A 14,749-nucleotide genomic window follows, 5' to 3' on the forward strand; every position below is an offset into this window, starting at 1 on the left:
CCTTTCACCCGGGATGCAGAGCCCCAGCTGAAACCGCACCCTTGAAGTCCGGCTGCCCTCGGGCCGGGTCCAGAGTCGCTGAATGAGCTTTGCACCGCCGGAGGCGCGGCCCCTGCCCCGCCGGCAAACTCGTGGACTAAGCATCCCCCTCCCTCCCGCCCCGTCTCCCTCGCCCCGTCCCGGGGGCACCCGATTCTCCACGCACCCGCCATCCCTTCCTCTTCCTCGAGCGCCCGCCTCCCCGGCCCGCCGCCCCCGGCCTTCCAACCGCAGAGCATTTTAAGACTTCCACCCACCCCGACAAGGGGGCCCTTTGAAAACTTCGTGTATCTAAGGCTTTTGTCCACATCCTGGGCAGGGCCCGGTCACCAGCGTGGGTGCCTGAGGGTGTCCGGGATCTCACAGTGCACTGGGGAAGCCACCACGGAAATTCCACCCCTTTTATATTTTTTTTTAACACATGAAAGGATGCTCAACATCACTTATCATTAGAGAAGTGCAAATCAAAACTACAGTGAGGTATCACCTCACACCAGTCAGAATGGCCAGCATCAAAAAGTCCACAAACAATAAATGCTGGAGAGGGAGTGGAGAAAAGGGAACCCTCTTGCACTGTTGGTGGGAATGTAAATTGATACAGCCACTATGGAGAACAGTATGGAGGTTCCTTAAAAAACTAAAAATAGAACTACCATACGACCCAGCAATCCCACCCCTTTATTTTTGACCCGCTTCTACAACCGCGTGACACAACGCTTGGGTTAACAATTCCCACGCCCTGGTCGCCCCTCTGCGCGGGGGAACCGGGAGGAAACCTCCCCCCCACCACACCCGGCGCCTTTCTCGACTGTCACGAGGGGAAAGGTGTGCGCGGGGAGAAGGAGGTAGCCGAGAAACACCGTGGCCAAAAGGATCCTCTTAAAGAAAAAATAGGCGAGGGGTCCTTTTTCTCCCACATCCCGGGAATCGGGGCGCGACGAGGCGATACACTGTTGCATCACGTAGTAGCCGAGCCGCGGGGATCCTCGCCCTCCCCTCAGCCCCAGACACGCGCCCAAATTCATGCACACACCCACAGCTACCGCCGCAGCCGTCCCGAGCCCCCAGCTCCCGGCCCCCAGTATTCCCCGCCGGCCCCCGCCCGCAAGCGGGAACCCCCCCAGCGCCGGAGGAGAAGCGGCCGAGGGAAGCGAGGCCCCAGCACTCACAGATGGTCTCCCCACGGCCACGGCCATCGCGGCTGCTGCTCCAGCTGCGCCCGGGTGCCCTCCGCCAACACTAGCTGCTGCTTGGGCTCCGGCTCCGGCTCGCCTCCCCCGCGCCTCCCTTGCGGCTGCGCTCTGCTAGCGCCCAGCTCCCGCGCGCAACCAGCGGCATCTGCTCCCCCCACCTTCCCCACGCCGCCGCCCCTCCCGCTTTATTAGAACAACATGGCCACCCGCCTGGAAGGGACCATTTGCTTCCCCAGGAAGGGGTGTGAGCCTGCGCGCCCGGGCTGAGGCGGTGGGAGGGAAGATAGTAGGCGGGCGGGCCTCCAGCCCTGGTCGGCAGGCCCAGGCCGCAGAGCTCGCCCTCGCCGAATGTAGTGGGTGGTCCCGAAATGACCGTCTCCCGTGCCACCGAAAGCCCCCAGCCTGTGGGCCGGCCGCCACCCCCGTTCCACCAAGTGCTGGAGTCCGAGTAAAAGCCTGGGCGCGGAGGTCCCAGCTCCGGGTCCCGCCACGCGCTTCGCCAAGCTGGTAGCTGGAGCGGCTGCGGAGAGGGAGATCGGACACGGGCGAGACAGGTCCACGGGGACAGCATCTCGCGGAAAGTTAGCCCCAGGCAAGCACGCCCCGCCCGGAGGAACCGGCTTGGAAGGGGAGCGGGCCACTAGGGAGAGCGGTGGGCGACCGAGGTGGGGCTGGGCCGACCCCCGCGAGGGAAGAGTTCCCCTCCACAATTCTTCTCTTCCTAAGGGAGAGATTAAAAGGCAGGCAGCTGGAAGTTGTCACTGTAGCGTGCGGCCGGGTAGGTGACCACAGTGGAGAGGAAGAGGCGGTAGAAGTTGCTGCGGCGGACGACTAACCTCAGCCTGCGGCAGAGGAGGAAAAGGACGCCCCCGCCGGAGAATTAAAGCAGCTGTTGACTGCCCTAGAGCGTGGGGGCCGAGGCCTCCCCCGGCTGTAACCCGAGAGCTGGGCACACGTGAGAGCTCAGCCGACTCTTTCTGATCGCTGGAGACTGACCGGACGACCCGGAGGCGGGCGCGCGGGTCTGCGGCTGGGGGGCGCGGCGACGGCGCCAGTCTGTGCGACTCCGCGCGCGTGGGAATGGGAAACTGCTCCGCGGAGGGGAAGGACTTTTCCCGCAGATGTCGGGGGCGTCGCTGCGTGTCTGGGTGGAGCGCAGAATGGCAGGGTCCTGGTGCAGGCCGGGTGGCGCGGCACCCCGGCAAGAGCTGGGCGGTGAGGTGTGCGGGAGGTGCTGTAGATTCCCGCGGCCTCTCTTAGGGTCGAGGAAGGAGAGGTCCACGACGACAAGGTGATTGAGGATAGCTCCCGGTCGGAGGCCGGGAACCAGCTGGATCCAAGCGCCGGGAAGGTGTGGTGAGGCGATGAAGGGCTGTCATCAGCCCACGGGATTGCGCCCTTAGGGAAAAGCCTGGCTTATTGAATTAGGTGAGAGACAAACCACCTTTTTAGACTGGGGCGCCTCAGAGCCTGACCTGAGACTTAAAGTACCCAGGTTTCTCGAGGCCTTGCGTCTGCCGCTCCTGCTGTCTCTGCCCCCGATGGGTTGCAGGATTCAAACGCACGCCGCGCCGCCTTTGGCTAAGGGTGGGTGGGCTCCGGGCGCGCATCCAGCTGCTGCGAGGGAAACGCTGGGTTGCCCCGGGAGCGGGCCAGGGGCTAGGGGCCACCCAAGCTGAATTACACCCGCAGCATCCTGGTGGGACCACCAGGAATGAGAATACGATGAAAGTACGCACAGTGAAAGAAAGATGAGGGGCTCTTCAGCCTGTGGCCCAGACCCTCAGAGCACTAACCTCTTCCGTTTGGACCAGTTTCTACCCCTAGACTTCAAATCTTTTGAAGACAAGGACCACCATTTTACGTCAAGCATGCATTAGGCACTCTAAGCGTTGAGTTAACGATTACCAGGTGCGTGCGTGCTATGCAAAGGGAGGGGGAAAGAAATACTTCGGTCTGAAGCTCCCTGGATATGGACATTTTTTTCCTTCTCCCAGAGAGAGGATTACACAGCGGCACTGCCCATGGACAAGAGGTCTCAGGTAAACCCTATGAAAAGACAGCTGCACGGGCTGCCAACCGGATAAGGGCAGTTACAAACCAACTCTCCATTTTATGTTACATTGACCAGACCAGACTGCAGGATTTTATTCATTGCTTTTAATTTTATTTACTTATATTGTTTGCAAATGCTTATGTTGAAAACAGCTGATTAGTTTTTAAGAATGTGAACTCCCTACCATTGTTGGTAGGTTATTTTATTTACGCTCATCACAAAAGCCTAAAGTCACGTACTCCAACATCTCATCTGTTTGAGGAAACCCTTTTAGGATGAAATCATCAGTTTACCCAGCTTCTGCCTGATTTTTTTCACTGACTAGGAACAGTGCCTTAAATTCCCCCCCTCCTTGTTTTTTTTTTTTGGCAGGTAGGCATATATATATATATATATATATATATATATATATATATATATATATATATATATATATATATATATATAATAAATATACAATTTAAATCCTTTCAACCAAGGAAGGCTATTTCAGAATTTCAGTTCTCATTTTGAAGTTAAGTATCATTCTACAACCAGACTACCTAGATTCAAAATCCTGGCTTTACTATTGATACTTCACAGCTGTATGACCTTGGGCAAATTACTTAACCTTTCAGGGCTTCAATTATCTCATCTTTAAAACCTGTTTAGTAATAGCTCCTCCCTAATAGAATTGCTAAGAGATTAGATTACCTTTTAATTCTGCCCAGCACTGTGTTAGGAACTAAAAAAAATTTTTACTGAGGCTGCCTCTCTGACACAGTCTGCTGAGAGACAGATGTTTAAACAACTCTGATAAATAGGCCAAATCTTAGACAAGATGTATGAATTATGGGATTTCAAAGCACAGTAGAAGGAGCTATTCACTGCCTGTCAGAACAGGGAAGGCTTCCTCAAAGAGTTGGAGGAGGGGCGAGAGCAAGGAAGACATTCCAAACAAGGGAAGAGAATGAGCAAAGATTCAGTGGTTTCAAAGGTAATGATGCTATGGGAAGGATAGGTAATTTGGCATTGCTACTGTGTAGCAGCCTTAGAGGGAGGCTGGTAGAGTGGGGAGAACACGGCACTTGGACTCCAGATTATCACTTATCAGCTTTGTGACATGGAGCACGTTAGCCTTTCTTTGTCTCATTTTTTCCTACTGCAAAATAGGGTAGTAATCATGAGTTCTGATGGAGGATATCCATGTTCCTGCCCACAGGAGAACCTGAACTTAAAGGGCTTTCTTTCCCTTAGATTCAGTTAGTTGAGTTGAGGCAATGGGGAACAACAGCAACACCACAAAGAGTCTGGGTATTTATTCCCCAACGTTTCAAGTTTCAAGTTTCTTCTGTCTGTTTCATTTAGTCCCATCTGGATCAACAAGAGTGGATATTGGTTGGTAGGTATGATAAATTTTGGCAGATTATGTTCCATGCCTCATTATTATACTCTGCTATAAAATGTATATAACACTGTTATAACACTGTTATACTCTGTTATATTCTGTTATACCAGAATCGGCCATTGCATAGCTGCATCCTTATTCATCCACAGTGAAAACCATGGGCTTGGAAGTCAGGACAATTGGATTCATGTTCCTTCACTTCCAAATATCATAAGCTATGCAACTTTCAAAACTGATATATTAGTTTGAGTATAGGCTAAGTTGCTGTAATAGAGATACCTCAAAACTCAGTGGCCAAAAAGGTATTCATTTCTCGCTCATGAAATGGTCCAGGAGGTGGTGAGCAGTCCAGAGAGACCTGTTAGCTATGCTTCTTAAGGTCATCCAAGAGTCCATGTTCCTTGCTGCTATCTTCTTGCTGCATCAACTTCTGATTGTTATCTCATCTGCTCTGATCAAAGCTGGTTCACCAACACCATATCCATGGTCTATCCCATGGGAAGGGTGAAGAAGAGGAAGTGGAAGGAAAACAATTTCCTTTTAAGAAAGTGACATGAGCATAGCCATGTCACATCTGCTTACAGTCCACTGCAGAGAGTCACATGAACATATTTAGTTGCAGGGGTAGCTAGAATTTGTCATCTCTTATATAGTGCCAATATGCCCTACTAAAACTTAGGAGGAGGATCCTATTTATAAAAGGAAAGAATGAGAGGTGGATACTGGGGGAAAATCAGCAATCTCAGAGGTAATATATTTACATGGATAAAAAATTTAAAAAAATAATGAAGTATTACAGAATGAATGAGTATAGAATGTCTCCCACCTTTTTCACGATCTGTAAAGTCCCCACCCCTCTCCTCAAGAAGTAAATACTTTATTAGTATCTTGTGTATCTTTCCAGAGTTTCCTTAAGCAACTTCAAGCAAATATATATATATGTTCTTATTTTCTACCCTACTCCATTTTTTATCAATGCATAAAAGAAAAACATACTATGTATATCATTCTACACCTTGTCTTATTTAACAATGTATTTTGCACATCCTTTTATATAAGTGTATAGTTATCTTCCTCATTCTTTTATACTACTGCCTAGCATTTTTTTAATATAAATTTATTTATTTTTATTTTTGGCTGCATTGGGTCTTTGTTGCTGCGCACGGGCTTTCTCTAGTTGTGGCGAGCAGGGGCTCTTCTTTGTTGTGGTGTGTGGGCTTCTCATTGTGATGACTTCTCTTGTTGTGGAGCACAGGTGCTAGGCACGCGGGCTTCAGTAGTTGTGGCACGTGGGCTCAGTAGTCATGGCTCGTGGGCTCTAAAGCGCAGGCTCAGTAGTTGTGGCACATGGGCTTAGTTGCTCCACGGCATGTGGGATCTTCCTGGACCAGGGCTCGAACCTGTGTCCCCTGCATTGGCAGGCGGATTCTTAACCACTGTGCCACCAGGGAAGTCCCTGCCTAGTATTTTTAATGATGTATTGTTATCTATTTAACAGTCCCATTGGTAAATTCAGGATTGTTGCTAATCTTTTGCCATTACAAACAATGCTGCAGTAATAACTTTGTGCTTGTCATTTTGAACACGTGAAATCATATCTGTAAGATACATTTCCAGAAGCAAGATTAGCCAATCATATGATATTGAGCCAGTCTTTTGATCTCTTTGAGTCCCATTTTCTTATAAAATGAAGCTCATATTTACCTCATAGATATGGTCATTATGATACTGAAATAAATAAATATAAAATTACAATGCTATCAAAAACATAAAATAGAGATATATTTATCAAAATATGTCCAAAATCTGTACTGTAAAAACTACAAAACACTGCTGAAAGAAAAGAAACCTAAATGGAGAGATATACCATGTTCATGGATTATAAGGCTCAATATTTTTAAAATATACAATAATTCTCCCTGAATCAATCTATAGATACAATGTAATCCCAATTGAAATCCCACGGAGTTTTTTTAAAATAGCAATGCACAACCTAATTCTAACATTTATGCAGAAACTGTTTTAGGATAGCTAAAACAGTTTTGAAAAAGAAGAGCAAAGTTGGAGAACTTAAACTACCTGATTTCAAGACTTTCTGAAAAACTATAACAATTAACACATTGTTGAATTGGCCAAAGTACAGTCATATAGTCCTTTGAAAGAGTATAGAGAGCCCATACCTGTATGGTCAACTGATTTTTGACAAAGGTGCCAGGGTAGTTTTGTGTGAAGGGATAGCCTTTTCAATAAATCATACCAGAACCATTGGATATCTATATAGAAAAAAAGAACCTCAACGCTTATTTCACTTATACACAAAGACTGAATCCAAATGGATCAGTCTATATGTAAACACTAAAACAGTGACACTTCTAGAAAAAAGGAAAAAATGACTTTGAGTTAGGCAATGATTTCTTACAGGGGACACAGAAAGCACTACCTGACTGGACATCAACAAAACTCAAACTTTTGCTCCTTAAAAGACATGTTAAGAAAATGAAACAGCAAGCCACAGACTGGGAAAATTCTGCAACACTGGCAAAAAAAATTTTTTTTTAATGGGCAAAATATGTGAACACATGCATCTGTTAGGAAGCAGAGATATTTGAATAATATTCTCCAAACTGAGAAGGAACTTTGAGACTGAAAAACGAAGTAAGAAACTCCATAAAGTACAGTTATGAAGTTTATTGTGGGTAACTTACATACAGGCAGGCTCGGGTGGATAATAGGTCCAGAGGCATTTGCAGCTGCACTTCGCGCCACTAAAAGAGGTACAGGGGAATTTAAAGGGCCAAAGCTAAAAACAGAATCTGACCATTAGAGAGGTGCATGTCCACATGGACAGGAACTGGAGTTTTTTCCTGCCCCTGGGGGCGTCTCATGACCATTAACCATCTGCATCAGCAAAAGGCATTCTTCCAGTTTTCATGTCAGATGAAGGCAAAGACAAAAGTTGATAGGGAATTTATCTAGCTTGGGGGCATTCCTTGTGAGTGTGCTAAAGTTCAGTCATCCGGAGAGGGGAGGGGGTAGGACTGTGGTCCTAAGATGAGATGACAAAATGGAGTCAGTGTGGTTCAGCCACATAACATCATAAAAGAAGATATGTTTGGGCAAATGCACATGAAATGATATTCAACATCACTAGTCTTCAGGGAAATGCAAACTAAACCACAATTATATACCACCTACTAAAATGATGAAAGTTAGAAAAATTGGCAATACCACTTGTTAGGGAGGATGTGGAGTAGCTGAAACTCTGATGCATCGTCAGTGAGAATATAAGATATACAACCACTTTGGGCAACGGCTTGGCATTATAAAGTTAAACATTAAATAATAAACCATATAATTCAATAAGTCCATTCAGAGGTATTTACACAAGAGAGATAAGAACTTGTATCCACAGAAAGGATATTCATAGCAGCTTTATTCATAATAGCCAAAAAATGGAAACAATCCAAGAGTCTCTCAACAGGTTAATTGGTAAATAAATTTTGGAATATCTGTATAATTGGATACTATTCAACAATAAAATAATCTACAGATACATGCAAAATGTGGATAGGTCTCAAAAGCATTATGCTGAGTAAAACAAGCCAGACACAAAAAAGTGTATACAATATGATTCCATTTATATGAAATGCTAAAAACACCGAATGTACTTACAGAAAGCAAAATAGTGGTGGCCTGGGGTCTCAGGTAGGGAGGACTAACTTGAAAGGGCACAAGAGGAATTTTTGGAGTGGTGAAAATGTTCCATATCATGATTGTAGTGATGATTATATGGGTGAATTAATTTGTCACAGCTCATTGATCTCTATACTTAAAATGAGTATGTATTATTGCCTATCATCAATAAAATTATACATCAGTAAAATTTATTTTTAAAATTACTGTACCAATGTAGCTGTTGTTACATCAAAAACTGTAAGAGTAGGTCTCTTTCTCTAGAAGTCATTACATACCATCCAACTTCTGTTTAGATTTATTGAATGCCTACTCTGTCAGGCATCATGCAAGGTATTTTGCATGCATGTTTCATTTAGTCATCACAACAGCCCTCTGATATCACCCTATTTTACAGATGAAGATAGTGAAGCACAGAGACATTAAGAAAATTGTCCAATGTCCAGTTCTCATTGTGACACTAGTAAGTGGCAGAGCCAGGATTCAAACCCAGCTTGGTTACACACCATCCCCTCCTTAGCACTCACATCTTTCTTCATGCAGCTCTTTGGAATTTTACTTACCAAGTCTAAGAGAATCACCTCCATTTAGCATTTGAAGGAGAATCTTCAGATGTGAAGAGAGAGCTGATCAGGCATACCTAACTCAGTTCTTACTGAGTATATGTTTATCACAACCTGGAACATCTCCTGTGTATGCACTCAACATACCTTCGCTATTGTTGTTGTTTTGTATTTCACCTGACCCTTGCAATTCTCTTCCTTCCTGCTGCCACTGTCTTACTGACACCCCGGATCTGCTGATCCTGTTTAATGCTCTAGCCAGAATCCAGGCAAAACCCCTCCCTATTTCCCCCTCAGCCTAACTGAAATTGATGGTTAGGCTTAAAAAAAAAAGAGAGAGAGACTTTAATGCTAGCGGAGTGCAAAAGGCAAATAAGCAAAGTGCATAATTAGGATTAAAACCATCTGACTTACAAAATATTTGTTCTTACCATTTGTTAATTAAATGTTTACCAGTCATGTATCATGGAAAAAAGCAAAGTATAAGACTGTGTATACTATACTATCATTTCTGTAAAAAGAGCACAGAGAAAGAAAGGCTTCTTAGTGAACATGCATAGAATATCTTCAGAAGGATGCACAGGAAACTGCTAATAGTGTTTGCCCCTGTGAAAAGGTTTATGGGGAAGGTGTAGGCCAAGGTAATAAACATTGTGGGTGCCTCAACCATATCCATTTTACCCAAATGCATTTGGAAAACTGACTTTTTCTCCAGGGATGTCTCTGATTGATAGAAATATGGTTCCATTCTCTTGACAGTGACCTGTTATATGTGAGCCAATTCTATCTGGTGAAATGAGAGGAGAGGTTTGCTGGAAGCTTCTGGGATTATGCTTTCTCACTCTTAGGAGAAAGTCACAAGAGGTCAGCTTTTCTCTCTCTTGGACAAAAACAAGGGAGCATGAAGCCCAACTGTTTCCATTTTACAACTATGGAAGAAATCAGCCTTAAGCTGAAGCCCATGCATTAGAGAGCAGAGTAGAAAGACAGGAAAAATCTGGTCCTTGATGATGCTGTGTTAAACTGCTGAATCAACTAATTCTTGAACCCTATCTCACATTTCTTTGATAAGTGAGCTAATACATTTCCCTATTATTTAAACCAGTTTTAGTCAAGTGTCAGGTTTCTGCTACTTGCAGCTGGAAACAATTAATGCAGATGGAGACTTTTTTCCTTTTATATACTTTCTATCTTTTCCTTTTTAACTCATGTGCATGTACATCTATTTTAAAAGATTTTAAGAGTTTACTGTGTTCCAGGCATTGAGAAATAGAGAGTATTCGAGACAAGTCCCCTTTAATTTTAAGGGTTTTTAAAAGAGATTTGCTTCTTTCCTTTCAATGAGGTCAACTATCCCAACTCCTCTACAAGGAAGATATGGATTTACCCTTTACAGAGTTAATATAGGTTGAACTATATGAAATTGACATTTTTGCAGGCCGAAATGGTCAAATATTGGCAATTTTACAGTATGAATCACTAAACACAGTGTTCACGTAGAAGAAATTATACACATTACTACTAGGCGCATTAGTCTCCCCTGCCAGTGCCCTGAATATCCTGGCCATTAATGAAATTTCCCTTAGGCTTTACCCAATTGCTGGCTATTTTCATCATTTCTACCTCTAGATCACAGAGAATTGATGGACAAAGACCAGAGTCCCATAGATCAGATCAATACACATTCATGCTGTCTACCCGGTTTTTGTTTTTTTGTTTTTTTTGTACTTTCTAGTGCCTGTCATTCCCTCTAGCAGATATTCCCTGCTTTCTACTTACAGAGAAAACCAAATCTTCCCAGCAGGAGTGCCCTATTCCCCGTGATGTACAAATTGGTACCCGTGTCTCTAGCCCTCAGCATCCCTCTTCCTTTCCAAAGATGCTGGTCCCCAGACCCTGTCCTCTCAATTGTCTGATGGTGAAGCAGAAGGTAAAGAAAACAAAAAGATGCTAATATATCATGACATAGAGTATTGGTAGCTATTGTTGCATAAAAAATTACCCCAAATGTAGTGACTTAAAACAATAAACAGTGATTATCTCACAGTCTGTATGGGTCAGGAAGTCAGAAGCAGCCTATCTGGGTGGTTCTGCCTCAGTCTCTTATGACATTACAGTCATGATATTGGTTGGGGCCGCAGTCATCTGGAGCCTTGGCAAGGACTGAAAGGTCTGCTCCCAAGGCGGCTCACTCAGATACCTGGCAACTTGGCACTGGTTGTTGGTGAAACGATGCAGTTCTTCCCCATGTAGTTTTCACCATAGGGCTGATTGAATGTCCTTATAACATGGCAGCTGACTTTCCCCAAATAAGTGATCCACAACAGAGAAAAGAGCAAGGTGGAAGCCACGAGGCCTTTTATGACCTAGTGTTAGGAAAATCACACTGTATCATCTCTGCAACATCCCATTGGCTATCAAATTATCTCTGTTCAATATAGGAGGTGACTACACAGGGGTTGCCAAGAGGCAAGAATCACTAGGGACTATCTTGGTGGCTACCACATGTAGCTACTATGCCATCCTGCCTCTGACATGGTGACATACTATCCTGGAAAGACTTTGAATTGTTTTGTCACTGTTAAATTATTGTTTAATTTTGGTAATTTTTCATTTTTCGTATAAGTCTATACATAGGACAGACATTTAGTGAATAGTTACTTACATAGGTATCTAATAAAGCAACTTTAAAAAATGGAAGGGCTAACACCCTTATTGAAAAGTTTTGACATGGCTAGTGTGCATGCCCAATTGATATTCTAGTTTCAGTAGCAAATTATATTAATAATAATAATTATTATTATTAAGGGAGCTGGAAGAGTGATTGGACACGAATCAAATTCATCCTCCCAGAGAGGACTGGGGAGAAAAAAGAGGCCAAGTCCATCAATTCGTTTTAGGGTTAATCCAAAGCTGAGTCTGATCACCTCTTTCTGATCCTTCTTTTTTAAATAAATTTATTTATTTTTGGCTGCATTGGGTCTTCGTTGCTGCGTGCGGGCTTTCTCTAGTTGCTGCGAGCAGGGGCCACTCTTCGTTGCGGTGCGCGGGCTTCTTATTGCGGTGGCTTCTCTTGTTGCGGAGCATGGGCTCTAGGCACCCGGGCTTCAGTAGTTGTGGCTCACGGGCTTAGTTGCTCCGCAGCATATGGGAATCTTCCCGGACCAGGGCTCGAACCTGTGTCCCCTGCACTGGCAGGCAGATTCTTAACCACTGCGCCACAAGGTCCCTCTGACCCTTCATATCATCAGCCTTCCCAGTCAGATGAAACAAAGTAACCAGAAAGGGACTGAATTTAAATGTGTAATCAACTCTTCCTCTGGTCCTATGCGATGACAAAGTTTATATTTGTGTTTGGATTTAAAACATTTTTTACTTTTTATTTAGTTAAATTACATATGTGTGTGTATATACACAATTTATTTATTTATTTCTAAGAATCTTTAATAATCTAACCTCTCAGAGCAAAGCACATTAATATGCTGTGTATTTTCTTCTAAAACAGTGAATATTTTAATATAATTAAGGCGATGCTAAAAATAGTATTTTATCCTGTTTTCTACTTGACATTTTTATATTGTTGAAGATTCAAGAACATTGCTTTTTAATAGTCCATTGATTATTTCTGATTATAGATGTACTATGACCTCTGCAAAAAATTTGGAAATTTCTGAAAATATAAAAACAAGGATCACTCATAATCCTACCATTCAGATAGCAATTGTCAATATTTCCGCATATTCACTTCTAGATTTTTTTCTACCCATATTTACATATATAGATAAATATATATTTGCAAAAACAAAAGGGGTATTTTGTCTTATAGTCCTCTTGTTCCCTTAAAAGTATATCAAAACATCTTTCCATATAACGCATATAAGCCTTCATTACATTTTTAATGACCACAACTACCCATTGATATCTAGATTATTTCTATATTTCATTTTTTAAAATAAGTCTGTGGTCAACAGCCTAGCACATATAGCTTTCACTACTCATTTAGTTATTTCCTTAGACTACATTCCGGGAAGTGGGATTGATGGATATTGTAGGGACTTGAGAATACCCCTCATTTATAGCCACCTCTCTCTAACTGCCCCCAGTGCTCTACATTTCAGGAGTGTTGTAGAAATATTCTTTACTTGTATGGATTGCCATGTGTAAAGATTATAAAGTAGAAATATATCCGTTGGGGTCTTTTTGTTCTCGTTGTTGTTGTTGTTATTGTTTTGGTTTTGGTTCAAGCAACAAAGATAGACCCTGGCTGAAGTTATTAAGACAGACATTTGTTACAAGCGTCTGGGTAGCTCACCCAGGAGTGAACTCTCAGGCCTCACAGAGGGAGGAACCATCCCTTCAGGCATTACTAATGGCAGGACTCAGCTTCATTTCCCAACTTTCTGTCACTCTGCCTGAAACTCAGATGCCCAAGGTAATAATCTGACTGGCCTGGCTTATATTGCCTGCCCACACCTTGGCCAGTGAGTGTGCATGTGTACACCCGCACTTTGATGGATCCCATCAAAATCACAAGGCACAGACATATTTAGTCCCCAAAAGAAAAATGTAAATACTCTTTCCAGAAGAAGGGGTAAAGGCAGCTGGACAGGCAAAGGCAACAGTGGGTATATCAGGATGCTATTTGTATTCAAATACGTATATGAAAGAAGGATATAAGTTCATGTCTGTAGCCTTCTTCAAATGATAACAGACAAGGCATTAAGTAAATATGTTTCAATGTTTAAGCATAAGTTGGGGGTCCAGGTAAGGCTCAGAGGGAAATGATCCTTAATACTAAGCAAAATTCTTCTGTTAAGAGAGGAGGCCCATGATGGGTAGACAGTGACCTTCCAGCAAATTCTAAAGTGGAGTTTGGGGCGCAAGACGTTTATTAGAGATGTAGAAAGAAATGGGATGAAGCCAGATAGGGCACAGGGGGAATCTGAACCATAAGATAGACCCAAAGAAGCCTCAGGCAACACAGTGGGAAGTTCTGGAGCATCAGAGTCGTACCCCTTCGGGCAGAGACGACGGGTCCTATGTTATAGCACAGGGAACTATATTCAATATCCCGTAGTAAACCATAATGGAAAAGAATATTTAAAAGAATATATATGTATAACTGAATCACTTTGCTGTATACCAGAAATTAACATAACATTGTAAATCAGCTATACTTCAATAAGAAATAAATAAATAAAATCTTTGCCTTATTTATTTTTGGCTGCGTTGGGTTTTCGTTGCTGCGTGTGGCCTTTCTCTAGTTGTGGTGAGCGGGGGCTACTCTTCATTGCGGTGCGCGGGCTTCTTATTGCGGTGGCTTCTGTTGTTGCAGAGCACAGGCTCTAGGTGTGCGGGCTCAGTAGTTGTGGCTCGTGGGCTCTAGAGCTCAGGCTCAGTAGTTGTGGCGCACGGACTTAGTTGCTCCGCGGCATGTGGGATCTTCCCGGACCAGGGCTTGAACCCGTGTCCCCTGCATTGGCAGGCGGATTCTTAACCACTGCGCCACCAGGAAAGTCCCTGATTCACTTTGTTATGCAGCAGAAACTAACATAACAATGTAAAGCAATTATACTCCAATAAAGATGTTTTTTAAAAAAATCTTTGCCATTTTTATAGTAAAGAATAACTTATTGTTTTTTTAATTTAAATTTATATCACAATTAGTGATTGAATTTTTAAAATATTTTTACTAGCCATTTTTTTCTTTCTTTATAAATTTCCTACTTATATCATTTGCCTATTATTTCCATAAGGAGTGTTTAACTTTTTTTCTTGAGCTAGTTTAACATTTTTTCTAACTTTTATGTGTAAAAGA

The 14,749-nt window shown here is 43.5% G+C and overlaps 1 protein-coding gene and 1 long non-coding RNA gene across 10 annotated transcripts in view; both read right to left on the reverse strand.

Annotated features, from left to right (window-relative positions):
- SEPTIN11 (septin 11) overlaps window positions 1–1,406 on the reverse strand; it is a 97,819-nt gene extending 96,413 nt beyond the window's left edge. For 8 of the 9 annotated variants that reach the window (XR_014243742.1, XM_082389391.1, XM_082389390.1 and 5 more), the window contains exon 1: window positions 1,209–1,405. Coding sequence is in view for 8 of the 9 variants with exons in the window: in XM_082389391.1 (XP_082245517.1) it covers window positions 1,209–1,235 (27 nt within the window). In the remaining variant the exon portion in view is untranslated. Of the gene's footprint in view, window positions 1–1,208 lie in introns of all 9 variants that reach the window. The other variant, XM_082389392.1, reaches the window with a different exon arrangement.
- Window positions 1–14,749, reverse strand: part of LOC309627486 — a 564,569-nt gene that overhangs the window by 436,477 nt on the left and 113,343 nt on the right. The window lies entirely within an intron of this gene.

This window comes from Balaenoptera borealis, assembly GCF_965194805.1.
Source record: "Balaenoptera borealis genome assembly, chromosome: 4".
Lineage (NCBI taxonomy): Eukaryota > Metazoa > Chordata > Mammalia > Artiodactyla > Balaenopteridae > Balaenoptera > Balaenoptera borealis.